At 45.2% G+C, this 17026-nt stretch overlaps 1 protein-coding gene across 8 annotated transcripts in view; it reads right to left on the reverse strand.

Moving 5' to 3' along the window:
- The window catches only part of SBF1 (SET binding factor 1), a 1208265-nt gene that overhangs the window by 938733 nt on the left and 252506 nt on the right, over positions 1–17026 (reverse strand). For all 8 annotated transcript variants that reach the window (XM_085653743.1, XM_085653740.1, XM_085653741.1 and 5 more), the window contains exon 3: positions 9938–10075. In XM_085653743.1, coding sequence (XP_085509869.1) covers positions 9938–10075 — 138 coding nt within the window. The remainder of the gene's footprint in view (positions 1–9937; positions 10076–17026) is intronic.

The following is a 17026-nucleotide window of genomic DNA, read 5'->3' on the forward strand; positions in this document are numbered from 1 at the left end:
ATTTCACCTCACGTGCTATAACTATGCAGATGACTCACAAATACTCCTTCAACTGGAATGCCCCAAAGACATTGGAAACTCTCCAATTTTCAGCTGTCTCAGAGCCGTGAATCAGTGGATGACCTGGAGCCATCTCAAATTGAATGCTTCCAAAAAGGAAATACTCATGTGTGGCGATTGGAAACATTATGACCCGCATGCCGCCTGGCCTGATGAACTGGGATCACCGCCTAAAGTATCAAAGGAAGTAAGAAACCTCGGAATGACCACGGATTCCAAGCTATTGATGAATGCCCAAGTGGCTAAACTAGCAAGATCAAGCTTTGACACTATAAAAACTGCAACTCATTTTCCCCAATTGGGATTTCCACACAAGGTTCAAGCTACCATCGCCCTTGTTCTGTCCAAACTCGATTACGCCAATAGCCTCTACCACGGATCACCTTTAAAAATCATGAAAAGACTACAACTGATTCAGAACTCGGCTGCCAGACTACTCTTGCATATTAAACTGCGAGACCACATCTCACCTGCCTTGAAAGCCCTGCATTGGTTACCGGTTGCCAGAAGATCCACGTTCAAGCTGCTTTGTATCACCCACAAAGTAATACATGGAATGGGACCCCTCTTCATCAGGAATAAAATCACCAAACACATTCAACAAAGGAACCTCCGGGGAGGAGCCAAGATGGCGACCGGGACGGCAGCGTAGACTCCCGGCTCTGTGAACCTCCGCATCCCGCACGGATATCCTGCACGAGATCCTCAACCTGTGCTACGCGGTCGTGTTTCTGAAGGAGAGTGGCACCCGACTGTGTGACTCCGAGGTTTCTGGCTGCGGTACCGCCGGAGAAATGTGCATCTGAACTTTGCGGCCTGTGCGGCCCCGGAGCCGGGACCTCGAGTGGACGCCGTGGCCGGGTGGCAGGTCAACAACAGCGGTCTGTTGTGACTGGGTGGAGTCGGTCCACCAGAGCGGTGCCAAACTCGGCCTACATTTCGTCGTGGTCGTTTCTATTGTCAAGCGTAGCGGACCGGGTGCATGCCCGGGGGTGCAGTTCTCAGATCCTCCGGTGGCTGCCCCTGCCTTTGATAGTGAGCTGCCCGGCCGCCGCCCGTATCCTGCCCGGATCATTGCGGGCCGCCCCCGGATTTTTACGGGAGCTGGTCCGTAGTGGGGACGACTGATGCCCGTGACCACGCAGCGGATAACTTTTTGCCTGCCCCCGGAACCCGGTCACCAGCGACGTGGACATCGAGACGCTTGTCCCAGGGTCCCGGCCCCGGTGAGGGTCGGGCATACTTGGCGGCCATCTTGTTGCGATGAAGCCTACCATCCTGTCCGCTGGGTCGCAGCGGGCTTGTGAGAGTGCGACTTTTGGGAGTGTGGCGGCGCGATCCCGGAGAGCTGTGCTGGGGTACGGCGACCTCCTCGAGGCCCTTGGTGCTCTTCACTCCTCCTTGATCCATGGTGTCGGGGTCTTGGGGAGTAAGCTCAACGGTGTGGCGTCGGCGTTGGGGCAATGGAGACCCGCCTGTCCGCACGTACACAGGGACTACTCACACTGCGCACAGGAGGACACTTTGGCGGCCACCCCAGAGGTTAGTGCACAGCTGGACACTCCGGCCAGTATGCTACAGTCTGTTCGTCCAGTTGAGGGCCTGATCTGTCCCGGAGGCATTGGCCCTGAGTGGGATGTGGTAGCCTCGTCCCGTACGTGCCCTCCTGCGACCCAAGGACAACTCCAACAACTATTGTCTGCTTTGGCTGCTTCTGCCTTCCTGGACCTTGAGTGCAGTGCATATCCTGGGGCAGCACTGGGAAGCCTGTTTCTCCACGCTGCGAACTGTGTTCATGCTCAGAGACTTCCATCCCACCTGTATGCGTCGCTTCTCGGACGTTTTTGGACAATCCTTTACCTTGGAACATCGGATATGGTGCTGGGTCGAGGGGTAGGCATGGGCAGAATTCCAAAGAGTGGTCAGGGATAAGGCTGATCCTTCAGGGGTGGTCATCTAGTGGACGGGCGGGCTCAGGGGCTGCGTGCTCTTCTGGCATAGCTAACAGCATAATAGGTGCATAATGCTCCCCATCTTTCTTTGAGAAGATCGATTTTGTGCTGTTTATTGTTCACCTTGGGGGAAACTTACCGTGCGGGAGGGAGAAGCCGGGGGTATGTTTTGAAGGCCCTCCTCCAGTTTATTAATACTCTCTCTACCCCCCCTTCTGGTGGGGTTCTTTTCCTACTTCTTTTTCCCTATTCTCCTATATTTCGGGTCTGGTTCCAGGGCGACAGGCACACTGCTGGGGGGGGGGCCGTACTCATCTGCAGAGGTGCAGGGTGGGGGGTTGGGGGAGGGGATTCTTTAGTCTTTTCTCTCTTTTTCCATGGCCTCCTTTTTTCTTCTCTGTTTCTTTTTGTTTTTCTTTTTCTGGGATCAGCGTGATACACTTCCTTTGCTATGACTCGCTGCCGCTCCATGTGTACCACAATTTCAGGGGTGCTCTCCGGGAGTTCTGGCGGGGGACTGCAGGCGCCACTGCTTACGATATTCTTCCCCATCCTGATGTTCTTGTGTTTGCGCCATTGACCTAACAGATTGCTGTTAATCGTTTCTGTCTATTACTCTGCATATCTGTAATTGCTGTTTGAAAATTGTCTGGCACCTGATCCTTCTGCCTTGTTTTATTATAAAATGAAAACCTTTTTCTCCTGGTGCCCTACCTACGCTGTTCACAGTCTTAGCATTACGATTCTCCTCCCCGAAGTGCTGCCTGTGTTTACATTTGCCTGTTTTTGCTCTGATTGCTTAGCGGCCGGCCCCGGGGGGTTGTAGGCCCATACCTGTTCTTGATTGAACTGTCAATAAAGGTTTTCAAAAAAAAAAAAAAAAAAAAAAAACAAAGGAACCTCCGCTCTAAAGTGGCACCTCACCTCAAAATCCCAAGATACAAGAAAACAAACCATGGATGGCACATCCTTCTCTGTTTAAGCAGCCGAACTATGGAACTCTTTACCCCCAACATAATATCCACAGACAACCACCTTATCTTCAGAAAACTACTCGAGTTGTCAGAAATTTACAACATATCCTGTATATATGCATTTTACTATAGATATGTACCTATTTTGTGTATTGCTTTGTATAAACATGTAGAATAATTATGTTGTTAAAAAATAAATACAAATACATTTTTAAAGTACAATAACACTTCAAAAAAAGAGTTTATCTAATGTTTTTTTTTTACTTCCTTTATGCATTTATATACCTTCTATGTACTTGGATCTATATATTTATCCAATGCACTACCCTATTTCTCATCCTATACCTCTATCAATATCTTTAATCTACATATACCTACCTCCTTTATGCATCCATATACTTTTCATGTACTTATGGATCTATATATTTATCACTGTCTATCATTTCAGCATATCCAATGCACTATCCTATTTCTCATCCTATACTCATCTCAATATATCTTCTACCCAAACTTTCTGACTCATCTCAAACTTCTTTCTACTGCTCTTTCCAATGCATATTTCTCAGCCTATACCTCTATCAATATATCCTCTACATCCACTTTCTCATTTATCCCAAACCCCATATCACTACTATGATCCACAAAATAACCCTTTCTAGACTCTCCAATACTCTATCCCCTTGCATCATCTGACACCTTTTACTATACCAATCCCCCAAAACAAACCTTTCTAAACTCTTTCCTCTGACTCTTCCCCTCCACATCCCTTTTTACTCATCCCAAAACCTCTTCCTACCGCTATGACCTCCAAAAACAACAAGCATTTGCAATGAAATAGGTCGCGCATTTATAAGAGTTTGAGCTATTGGCATTGTAAAATTACAATGCCTTTTATTTATGTTTTGGTTTTAAAACAAATAAAAGGCATTGTCATTTACAATGTCAGTAGCATAAACTCGCATAAAAGCAGTGTGCGGCGTGCAGCAGTGTGCGGCGTGCAGCAGTGTGCGGCGTGCAGCAGTGTGCGGCGTGCAGCAGTGTGCGGCGTGCAGCAGTGTGTGGCGTGCAGCAATGTTTTGTGTAGCAGTGTGAGGCATGCAGCATTGTGTGGTGTGCAGCGGCGTACAGCAGTGTGCGGCGTGCAGCAGTGTGCGGCGTGCAGCAGTGGGCGGCGTGCAGCAGTGTTGTGCAGCATGCAGCAGTGAGTAATGCAGCAGAGTGCAGCAGTGTGTGGTGTGCAGCAGAGTGCAGCAGTGTGTGGTGTGCAGCAGTGTGCGCTGTGCAGCAGTGTGTGGCGTGCAGCAGTGTGTGGCGTGCAGCAGTGTTTCGTGTAGCATTGTGCGGCGTGCAGCAGTGTGTGGTGTGCAGCAGTGTGCGGCGTGTAGCAGTGTGCGGCGTGCAGCGGCGTGCAGCGGCGTGCAGGAGTGTGCGGCGTGCAGCAGTGTGCAGCAGTGTGCGGCGTGCAGCAGTGTGAGGCGTGCAGCAGTGTGAGGCGTGCAGCAGTGTGAGGCATGCAGCAGTGTGAGGCATGCAGCAGTGTGAGGCATGCAGCAGTGTGTGGCATGCAGCAGTGTGTGGCATGCAGCAGTGTGTGGCATGCAGCAGTGTGTGGCGTGCAGCTGTGTTTCGTGTAGCAGTGTGAGGCATGCAGCACTGTGTGGCGTGCAGCAGTGTGCGGCGTGCAGCAGTGTGCGGCGTGCAGCAGTGTGCGGCGTGCAGCTGTGTTTCGTGTAGCAGTGTGAGGCATGCAGCACTGTGTGGCGTACAGCGGCGTGCAGCAGTGTGCGGCGTGCAGCAGTGTGTCGGCGTGCAGCAGTGTGTCGGCGTGCAGCAGTGTGTCGGCGTGCAGCAGTGTGCTGCATGCAGCAGCAGTGTGCAGCAGTGTGTGGCGTGCAGCAGTGTGCTGCGTGTAGCAGTGTGCGGCGTGCAGCAGTGTGCGGCGTGCAGCGGCGCGTGGCATGCAGCGGCGCGTGGCATGCAGCGGCGCGTGGCATGCAGCGGCGCGTGGCATGCAGCAGTGTGCGGCGTGCAGCAGTGTGAGGCGTGCAGCAGTGTGAGGCGTGCAGCAGTGTGAGGCGTGCAGCAGTGTGAGGCGTGCAGCAGTGTGAGGCGTGCAGCAGTGTGTGGAGTGCAGCAGTGTGAGGCGTGCAGCAGTGTGAGGCGTGCAGCAGTGTGTGACGTGTAGCAGTGTGAGGCATGCAGCACTGGCGTGCAGCGGCATGCAGCAGTGTGCGGCGTGCAGCAGTGCGGCGTGCAGCAGTGTGCAGCGTGCAGCAGTGTTGTGCAGCATGCAGCAGTGAGTAATGCAGCAGTGTGCAGCAGTGTGTGGCGTGCAGCAGTGTGTGGCATGCAGCAGTGTGTCGTGCAGCAGTGTGCGGCGTGCAGCAGTGTGCGGCGTGCAGCAGTGTGCGGCGTGCAGCAGTGTGCGGCGTGCAGCAGTGTGTGGCGTGCAGCAGTGTGAGGCGTGCAGCAGTGTGAGGCGTGCAGCAGTGTGTGGAGTGCAGCAGTGTGAGGCGTGCAGCAGTGTGTGGCGTGTAGCAGTGTGAGGCATGCAGCACTGTGGCATGCAGCGGCATGCAGCAGTGTGCGGCGTGCAGCAGTGCGGCGTGCAGCAGTGTGCAGCGTGCAGCATGCAGCAGTGAGTAATGCAGCAGTGTGCAGCAGTGTGTGGCGTGCAGCAGTGTGTGGCGTGCAGCAGTGTGTGGCGTGCAGCAGTGTGTGGCGTGCAGCAGTGTGTGGCGTGCAGCAGTGTGCGGCGTGCAGCAGTGTGCGGCGTGCAGCAGTGTGCGGCGTGCAGCAGTGTGTAATGCAGCAGTGTGCGCAGCAGTGTGTGGCTTGCGGTAGTGTGCGGCGTGCAGCAGTGTGTGGCGTGCAGCAGTGTGTGGTGTGCAGCAGTGTGAGGCGTGCAGCAGTGTGCGGCGTGCAGCAGTGTGTAATGCAGCAGTGTGTAATGCAGCAGTGTGTGGCTTGCAGTAGTGTGCAGCGTGCAGCAGTGTGTGGCGTGCAGCAGTGTGTGGCGTGTGAGTTATAACGTAAGTTAATTGTTGTAAGAGGGGATGCAGGAAGTGAGGCCGAGCGCGCGCTGGCGAAAGCAGTCTGCTGCTTTCAAGCCCGATGCCAGATGCCAGCTTCGCGCTTGAATGCCTCACATGCACTGGCCATAAACTGCATTCCTAAGGTCTTGTGCCCCTTACTAAATCTCTCTGAATGCGTGAGTCGGCGCACGCGCAGGAAGTAGCTGGTGGAAAATGGAATGCGCGTGGTTGTGCACGTAACCGCCACCCGATCCGCCTGGGAATCCTTTGGGAGCATTTTCTGAAGCCCCTACATAAGTCTCGCTGAGCGATCGCTTACGCGATAGCCAGGCGAGACCTAAAAAAGTACAAATCCTTCACTCTTCTATCCCTCCACTATACTTTAAATCAAAATAACAGACTAACATGTTCACTTCTCAAATTTCATATTTTACTATACCAATTCACCACTAATCATTTATGGGTTCCGGAGTAGCGTGCTACTCGCCAATAAAGCGCTTCAACAGCCCATCAGGGGTAACAAGAGCTATATAAATGCAAACCTTTTTCCCTTTTCTATCCGTCTCCAAACCTTCTCAATCCAAATAACTGACTAACATATCCAATACTCAAATTACTTTCATATTTCACTATACTAATTCAGCACTAATCCTTTATGGGTTTCCGGAGTAGCGTGCTACTTGCCCCCCCAAAAAAGCGCTTCAACACCCCATCAGGGGTATCAAGCGCTATCCTTCTGAATCGAAATAATTGACTAACCTATTCACCACTTAAATCACTTTCATATTTCACTATACTAATTCAACACTCATCCTTTATGGGTTCCGGAGTAGCGTGCAACTCGCTGAAAAAGCGGTTTGACGCCTCGTCAGTGGTAGTAAGCGCTATATAAATGCAATTGCAATTACCTCAGCATGACGCAGCACAACCACCTCAGCATTACTCTGCATCCACCTCAGCATCACTCTGCACCCACCTCAGCATCACTCTGCACCCACCTCAGCATCACTCTGCACCCACCTCAGCATCACTCTGCACCCACCTCAGCATCAGCACACCATCTCAACATCAGTACAGCACCATCTCAGCATCAGCGCAGTACCACCTTCACATCACTGCACCACCACCAGTGCAGCACCACCTCAGCATCAGCGCAGCACCACCTCAGCATCATCTCAACATCAGCACTGCACCATCTCAGCAGCAGCACAGCACCACCTTTACATCAGTGCATTACCATTAGCACAGCCCCACTTCAGCAGCAATTCGGCACCAAATCAGCACAACTTAAGCATCGGCACAGTACAACCTCAGCATCACCTCAGCACAGCACCACCTGAGCACCTGCTCAGCACAGCACCACCTGAGCACCTGCTCAGCACAGCACCACCCAAACACCAGGGCTGCACCACCCAAACACCAGCGCAGCATCACCACATTAGCATGACTCAGCACCACCAGAGCATTAATCAGCACCCTCAGCACCAGCGCAGCATCTCCTCAGCATCAGTGCACCACCAAAGCACCAACTCAACACCAGCGCACCACCTCAGCACCACTTCAGCATTAGCGTAGCACACCTTAGTTAGCACCAGTGCATCACCTCAGCACCTGCACACCACCAACTTAGCATCACCCGGCACCACCTGAGCATAAAAGCATCACTCAGCGCCACCTCAGCATCACTCAGCACCGCCCGAGAACAACCTATGCACAAGCACACCGCAACCTCAGCACCAGTGCAACACCACCTCAGCACCAGCACAGCATCATCTTAGAATGTACAAATGTATTTGCTAATAATAAGACCACACAATACTGAATCAATGAATGTGCAATATGTTGTAAAATGTTAAAATGAACAAAAACCTTCATATGGATATTTTTTCCATTTACAAACCACAGACATAATCCCACTGACCCACAGCACACGATTATTAGTTTTACTTAGGTCTTTCACTGTTGGAGACAATACATGCTCTCTTGTGTGCAGAAAAGGCACAGATGTCAAAATGTACAGTCATATGATGGGCGAGCTCTGGCAATTTCGATGTTTGACTGCAAATCCCAGTCTGTCCTTAATGGTTCTTCTGTGCATTTTCTGAAAGAAGCTACCGAGGGTGTGGATTTCTCTCCTAATTTTATATGATAAATAAAATGGTACCTTCACAAAACATTAAAGGCATGGTAGCTCTGGGAAGAAATAGAAAACCGTGAAAAAAATAAAAAGCAAACTTGGATGCCAAAAACTTGCTAGTCAGTCAGAACCTGACTAGCAAAATCTAATTTAAAAAAAACTGTAGCAGGACAGTTCAGTGTTCAGGTATCCAGTCTCATGGAGATGGAAAAATGAACTGCCTCAGAACTGTTATAACAGTATAAACGGAAAGGCTTAAAGAACTAATGATTTTTACATACATACTGAAACCTATCTTTCTATGCTCCTACTTAATTTCCCAAAAAGAAGCAGTCTTGTAAATTAGAGGATTGCAACAAATTGTGTTTCTTAAAAAAACAATTTAATATAGTGATCTTAAAATGAGGAGTCTCAGTAAAAATGATAATTTACCTTTAGACAGACATATGTATACATTGAAAATTATTTCTGTTTCTTGAAACATTCATTTAATATAGTGATCTTAAAATAAAGAGAGCAAGTAAAAAAGATAATGTACCTTCAGCCAGACATATGTATACAATCAAAAATATTTTTTTCTTGTATAAAGAGTTCTGGGATTTCACTAGTGAGCACAATTGCAATTCTCACGTGTTCAGAAAAGACCCCATAATGGAGAATCTTGCCTTCCGTGCATGTCCAGAAGGCCATTCCGAAGGTGGACCATGGTTTGTAATGTTGTGGTAAGGAGTCTCTGCCGGCTTGTGTACTTTCAAGAGAACAGAGACATTGAGCTAGAGCTGTAATGCTGCAGAGTTAAGCATTCCATTTGGGTAAGTTCAAGAAGGGGCCTGCACAGAATCAGCATCTACTGTGGTGACTTTGCTTAGCAGAGTGTTCTGAATGGCCCCACAGGGGAAACAGGGGCAGTATTGCTGCAATGATGGCTCTTACTTTACCTGCGCACTATAGACAGTAACAATTTATGTATTTGAGATGAATGACTTGCCATTTCCATCAGATAAGTTGTACAAAAGCACAAGGTGGTACATAGCAAGATAAGTAATTAAGATGGGTAACATAAGTCAGAGTAGATGTTTGAAGTGTTGTATAATGATGCTCCTTTGTGAGGAGTCAGCAGTACAAATAAGATACAGATTAAATATTACATTGTGTGATGCACTATGAGTCTATATACATTTCTGATTGATGCGTACCCTCAGTCTTTATTTCTGATCTTGTGAGATGGTTATTTAGGCTAATTTTAAACTTGTTGAGGCTAAAATCTCAGGAGGTAGGGAGTTCTAGTGTTTGTGATCCAGAAGACAGAGATCGGAATCTGTAACACTACATGAGGTGATTTTCGCTTGATCAGTATGTGATGGTTGGTGCCTGTAAATTCCTGGCGGTAGTCTAGCTGTTCTGTATGCCTGCTAGTTAGGCCAGAGCAATGCTGTGAACTGCTTTGACCCAGGCTCTGGTTGAAGAAGCAGCGATGCTGCTGTATGGAATCTCAAGGGTTGCATGTGTACTATGTAAAGTCATAGAAGGTGATGAGTCTCTCAATCCTAGTGACATGCAATTTCCAAATGGTAGCTAGTCCTCAAGTGTGCGATCAGGATGATCTCTCCAAGTTAAAGCACTCACAGCAATGCTGAAGCATTAAACCCTCCCTCATCCGTGAATATTAGGCGTTTTCCATAAGGCAATACATTGGCAGAGAATGTCAATATTTTCTTCTTATGCCCTACTAAATGTGAATTCTGAAAACAATTTCTTACACAAGATAAGGACACTTACTGGTGCACTCTCGATGGCCTCCCAAAAGGTGAAACAGGAACAGTAATGCCGTTCTGAATTGATGTCAGTTAGGACAGCGATGAAGAAGGTCGGCGGGTTCCTCTCGGTAAACAGCTGCCATCCACTAGGCTGGCAGAACTAGGAGAGGAAAAAGGGAAAGACATGAGGGCAAATTAAAGGAAACTTTAAGATCAGAGAAAGGGGAATGAATAGGATAAAGGATTGGCAGGAGCATTCTCATTCCTCTGCTTTCTGCTTGCCCAACAAAGAGCAAAAAACAATTTTATGCAGGTAAAAAGCACATGCATTGATTTCAAATAAAATTAAATGCTAGTAAAAGTAATCTGCTGATCCAAATAAAGATTTGAAGAATTATGTAGTAATTTTCATATTGACATTTCCTCAAAATCAGATTATTTAATGAGAATAGGATGAGAAATTAAGTATATACTTTAATCACTAGAAGGGTGTGGTAGGGTTCAAGGGGTTCACCTGTCCTTATGGCGACCTACCTAAGAGACTATACTTGACCTCCCAGAAGTGACTTGGTCCGAAAATCAAAAGAGTGTAATTCCCTACATGCAGAGGTGGGCCGTTGACTTGATAGACCAAAGGCACACCTTTTATGTAAAAGGGCTCTCACTCACCAAACAACTGTTTCATGCTTCATCATAGATCATCCCCACCTCTCCCCACCCCAGTCGTGTAGTTTCCACTTTCCAGTAGGAAATGTGCGTTTGCTAGGCAACATAAACACTGGGATCGTGCTAGACTGATTCCGTGCACCCCCTCAGGATATGTTGTCTTATAGGCCAGCTAGCTCACAGTGCCATCATAAGCACCTCTAAACCTAGCTAGGCAGCAAATGGGTTTGGCAACCACTGAATATAACAATCCGAATCCCCCCCCCCCCCCCCAGGAATCATTATAACAGATCTAGAACCCTTTCGCTCAGTCTCTCGTTCTCGTCTCTGAGAAATGTACAAAGAATACAAAAGAATACACAGAGGGACGTTTTCAATATTTTGAGATACATCGTGAGTCTTGTATAGCATATATGTGCTGCAAAAAACAATGGACAGCAGCAGATAAAAGTAATTAGCAGTACAAGTACAGTGTACATAAAGAATAGTTTCACCATCTTGCTACAACAATGTATATATGCAAGCATATAAAACAATATATAGCGTACTTCTACGATGCGTTCACTAACCTAGGTGTCTAGGGTATATGTGGGTGTTCTACCAGGAATCCCCTATTGGATGATCCAACACCCGTTACCCGAAGGGAAAGTATGTAGGTCCCTGTCTGGATCACCGGTTGGACTCCCCTCCCCCCCACCCCCCTCACGTAGGGATCAGCAAGCAGCTGGGTTGAGGGTTCAGCATGTAGTGACCTCGCAATGACAGCATGAGCTATACTCTTCAGGACTTTTGAGCTTATCCAAGTGATCAAATGCAGTGGTTTTGAATCTGTGGTCCGGGACCGCAATGTCTACTCAGAGGGTCCGCAACTGCTAAGAAAATTAAATTGTATTAACAGATAAATAAAGTATATATAAATAAAGAAGGTAAATATACCATTGACATTTTTAAAACTTCCTGTAAACTGGAAGGAATTTGAAATTGGAGACTAAAAATTAACTTAATATCCTCAGACTGATTTGTGGAGGAGTGCAAGTGCATCAAACAGAATATAGTATGGACGATGAGTGGCGTCAATGGAATTTAAAACGGGTGGATGGGTACTTGCACAGCCTCTAGTCTGATCACTGTCTGTTTGGGTTTCTCGTGCCTCCTAGGTTTCACTCTCTGAACAAGACTGATGTGGTATAAATCAACAAGATGCACCTCCATGGCTGTGAGGTGCGTCCCTAGGGCACAGTGTCTGGCCTCGGCAGGAGGTTGCTAAATTTCAAGGTAGTGTTTGTGAACTGGTTGATTTCCAATTAAATAATGATTATCCAACCAAGTATTTCATTCATGAGTTTATGTTTAATTATTTCTTCAATCCACTATAGTTTTAATCACTGCAGTTCATTAATTTGAACAAAGCATTCTCAACTCTCAATGCATTTCGGCCATATATGGCCTTCATCTGGGGATGATCTGTGAAAACAAATAAACAAACATCCCTTGTTCACCATACATGAAGATTACAAAACAAAGGCTTTTATGTTATGGCAACTGTCATCGCAACATACTAAGTGCCGCATTATTATTGGTGCATTATATGCGCTTGAACCCCTGTCCCTGTGAAGAACTTACTCTGAAAGTGATGGTTAATTCAGTGGTGCATACTTTCTACACATGGCCCATAATACTATAACAAAATGATTTCCTATGTTTGAAATGTCGGGCACCGTCGCTTATCACACTCTATATCACTTAAAGTGATAGTTCATTCGGTTATGTGTCCATTCGAGTCATGCAAACGGCTCGCGGTTGTATAAAACATAATTGTGAAGCCGGCTTTCAACGTGCCAATACAAAGCATGTCGGCCATTTTGAAATGTGTTTTCAAAATATGAAAACAACACCATAACACAATGTTATGAATTAGTACAAAGACACGCCTTACAAATGAAAGAATGGAATCGTTAAGCACATATTATAGGTCAAGATAGACTTTGAACTAATAAACTCAGAAAGTGCTTGAAACATGCCGTGTTACAAATCTGACTATTGTTGTGTCATGTTAAATTACCAGACATGTATCACTACCAATCATGAATATTTTCTTGACACTAAATGACACATGTAGTGCCCACCACCCCCATCGAAGCATTTAATTGGATGCACCGCCCATATCTGTGATGTTAGAGGAGGGGGTGCATGCGATTTATTTCGATCTATCAGCAGAAATTGTAATACTTTGCCAGATATATGGGGAGTTACCGTTACCCTCAACAAGGGGCCTCCAAACAGGAACAGCTTAAATGTAAATCAGTCCATCAAAGCAATGATAAGATGAAGTTCCATACAAGATATTTTACATTAAATTCAGAAAGAGGATGTACCTTAATGATGAATTATTCTACAGAAAATAGTGAAATTCATTATTAACATTAAGGCCAAACATTACAGTTCGTAAACGACAAATCCAGCGAGCCTCGGTTTGTCTGAGATGGCGAGTTCTGTCCCCCCCGCTTTCACTTTTAATAACATGATCTATAGCATGAAACATTATTCTTGTTTTTTTGCGGATGAGTTTCATGTATGTGGACAGAAACAGGATATCTCTCCTCCCTGTTTTTTATGGCCCTTACATGTACTTGTATGCGTAGTTTCAAGCTACGGATACTGCTTCCAACATATGCTTTGCCACATGCACACTTAAGAAGGTAGACAGTGTGTGTGGTATTGCAGTTGATAAAAGATTACATTTTAAATTCCTTTGAGTTGTTCTATTGGAAACTTGATGTTTTGTTTACACCTAAGCTGCATATGTTGCAGTTACCGCAAATAAAGAATCCACAGGGTTTTTCTGGTAACCAAGTTTGTAGAGATATTTTGGGCGGTTTCACATAGCTTGGACAAATTATATTCTTTATGGTTCTACCTCTTTTGTAGATTACTCTTGGTTTTGAAGAGACTGTATTTACTGGTAGAGCGTTTGATGCAAGTAAGTGCCAATTTTTTCTAAGTGTGTCAAAGATTTGTCCTCTGTATGGATTATATTCAGTTATAAATGCCAAGTCAACATGACTTGCATTATCTTTCCTATGCTTGGTCTTAGAAAGGATGGATTTTCGGTCTGCTTGAGTAATTTTATCTCCAGCTTTCTGTAGACAATCTCTATCATAGCCCCTTCGACCAAAGTTTTTCTTGATTTTCTGAACTTGTGACACAAACGTATGTTCTTCGCTACAATTACGGCGAGCTCTAACCATTTCTCCAAAGGGGATCGCCGAAATGGTATCTTTAGGATGACAGCTCATAGCGTGAAGAACGCTATTGCAGGCAGTGGACTTCTTGAAGGTATCACTATGTATTATGTTGTCCTTTACATATAATCTAAGGTCCAAAAAGTCTATCTCCTGTTTGGAGCTCTTTATTGTAAGTTTAACATTAAACCTGTTGTTATTCAAATAGTAATAGTACTCCTTAAGCTCTTCAACACTGCCCTTCCATATAAGGAAGAAATCATCGATATATCTACTGAAGAACAGGATATTGTCAATCCATTGACCTGCCCCTGAGCCCCAGGCATGCTCCATCTCTTACAACCCCATAAAAAGGTTCGCATAAGATGGAGCAAACCTGGAGCCCATAGTAGTGCCCGGTTTCTGAAGAAACCACTCCTCATTGTGCATGAATGCATTCTGAGTTAGAATCAGCTCTGACATCTGCAACAACATATGTGTATGTTGTAAGTGTTTTGCATTACGTTTGTACAAGTAAAATTTCAATGCTCTTAGACCACAGTCTGTCTGTATGCACGTGTAGAGACCTTCCACGTCCATAGTAACAAACGTGAAAGTGTCCCTCTCCCATTTGAGATCTTCCAATTTACAAATTAAATCTTTACTGTCTCTTAGATAGGATGGTAAGTTTATTACAAAAGGCTGTATTGCCTGATATTATTGGCCGTCCTGGTGGAAATAAGCCCCCTTTGTGTATTTTAGGAAGGACGTAGATAGAAGGGTATCTAAAATTTTGTGCTGAAAGATATCTATGTTCCAAATCAGTGATAAGACATGACTCTCGCCAATCGGTTAAATGTGCATTGATTGTCTTTTCAATTACTATAGTAGGGTTGCTCTTAAGTTTTTCATAACAATTACTTTGGCCCAGTTGGCGATTAATCTCAGCCAAGTAGTCAACCCTATACATTAGTACAATATTGTCCCCCTTATCTGCCTCACGGACCACTATATTGGTATCATCTCTGATAGAGTATAGAAATTCTTTGTCATCATTAGTCAGATTAGAGGGGTATGTGTATATATTGTTCTTAACATGATTGTCCTCAAGTTTATGTAATTCCTCAGTTACTCTTCTTGAAAATTCATCGATATTTGAATCTGTAACAGTTATGGGAATACATTTTGATTTTTGACGTAAACCACTGTCTACAAACGTATCTTCAAGTATATTAAGGTCTTGTGTAAAATCCATTAAATCAATGGAATTGTTTACATCATCCAGTGTAATAATAATGTACATCACACATTACATCGGAGATTGTAAATTCTGAGTCATGAACAGTATCTGAAACAGAATGATGATCAGCAAAATTTTTATTTAATTTAAGTTTACGAATAAATTTAAATAAATCAAGATGGACATTTTCAAAAAGAGGTATTTCAGTTATACAGAAATTGAGACCCATGCTTAATACAGACTTCTCATGTTCATTTAGTACTCTAGATGATAAATTGACAATCTTCATGTATGGTGAACAAGGGATGTTTGTTTAATTGTTTTCACAGATCATCCCCAGATGAAGGCCATATATGGCCGAAATGCATTGGGAGTTGAGAATGCTTTGCTCAAATTAATGAACTGCAGTGATTAAAACTACAGTGGATTGAAGAAAAAATTCAACAAACTCATGAATGAAATATTTGGTTGGATAATTATTATTTAATTGGAAATCAACCAGTTCACAAACACTACCTTGAAATTTAGCAACCTCCTGCCGGAGGCCAGACACTGTGCCCTGGGGACACACCTCACAGCAGTGGGGGTGCATCTGGTCAATGGAATTTAGAAATGCTCCAAACATTTTGTTAAAATATTTTTTTTTTCCATATTTGTTTGTGAAGTAAATATATATTGCATCATTTGTGTCTTTTTTTGATGAATGATTGTTTCTCTATTTCTGTGCGCAATTTTGTAGTTAAAGTCTTTGAAAATATAGACCAGGCCCCCAGCTTACATTGATGACTCAGTGGGGGTCCCTAAGCTCCAGTAACGATTAAAGTGGGGGTCCATGGAAGTCAAAAAGGTTAGTTAAGAAAACACTGATCTGATCAACTGTTTTATGCATGATTACTATCAGTTTCTAAATATCAGTCCTCTCATTGACCAAAATTATATTTTAATTATTTTTAGCACTCTCAGCTTGTTTAAAGTGTGTTCTGCTACAGAGCAAGTTTTCAGATCCCACTCTGGGGTTTTGGAAAGCTGAAGCCTATTTGGTGCAGAGGTCACTGCACAAAACCTCCATCGTTTTACTCTCCTTGATTTCAGTGCCATAGATAAAGAAATGCTATAGCCAAACACAGATTGTATTGTATTGAAATTGCATGTATATAGCGCTTACTACCCCCTTTGAGGCATCTAAGCGCTTTTTCGGCAAGTAGCACGCTACTCCGGAATCCATAAAGGATTAGTGGTAAATTAGTATAGTGAAAATATGAAAGTAATTTGAGAGATGGATATGTTAGTCAGTTATTTGGATAGAGAAGGATAGTGGAGGGATAGAAAAGTGAACAAAGGTTTGCACTTATATAGCGCTTCCTACCCTTGATGGGGTGTTGAAGCACTTTTATAGTCATCATGGGCTCTTGAAAGCGGGATGTTACTTGCTGCCTGGACAAAAGACTCCTGTTTTGGGAATGTGTGCTGACTGCTGATGTATGTTTCTGAAAAGCCTTGTGCAATGTTTTGTGTAAGTGAGCCACCATCATGTGCACGGCATGTGTGGAGCATGCCTAAACATGTTTGTATAGGAATGTGGGTGAGTGTAGTTCCACAAGCTTGCTTGGACCGGTGCAGTCCCATGAAAAAGGAGATGGGGTGCGTGTCTGTGTGTCACCCTCAAGATGGTGGTCTGCTTTCATTATAGCACTCAAGTGTAATTTTTGCAAACCTCCTTCATGTACCCAAATTAATCATTTGTCTAGAGAGGTAGCCCACCAGCCCCTTCAAGGAGCTGCAGTTCCATTGCTAGGATAAAAACAATATTTCACCTTAACTTCCTGGTCCAGATTATTATGATTTAGGACTATGGCCCCAGAGTGAAGCTACAATCCAGGCCATGTGAGCCAGTTTATTCCAGCTCAGGTGTAGCAACAGACCATGACATGAACAAGAGGTGATCAAGCTAATGACATGTCCTCCACAATTAGAGGGCTCTTAG

Source organism: Triturus cristatus, chromosome 4_1 (assembly GCF_964204655.1).
Source record: "Triturus cristatus chromosome 4_1, aTriCri1.1, whole genome shotgun sequence".
NCBI classification, from domain to species: domain Eukaryota; kingdom Metazoa; phylum Chordata; class Amphibia; order Caudata; family Salamandridae; genus Triturus; species Triturus cristatus.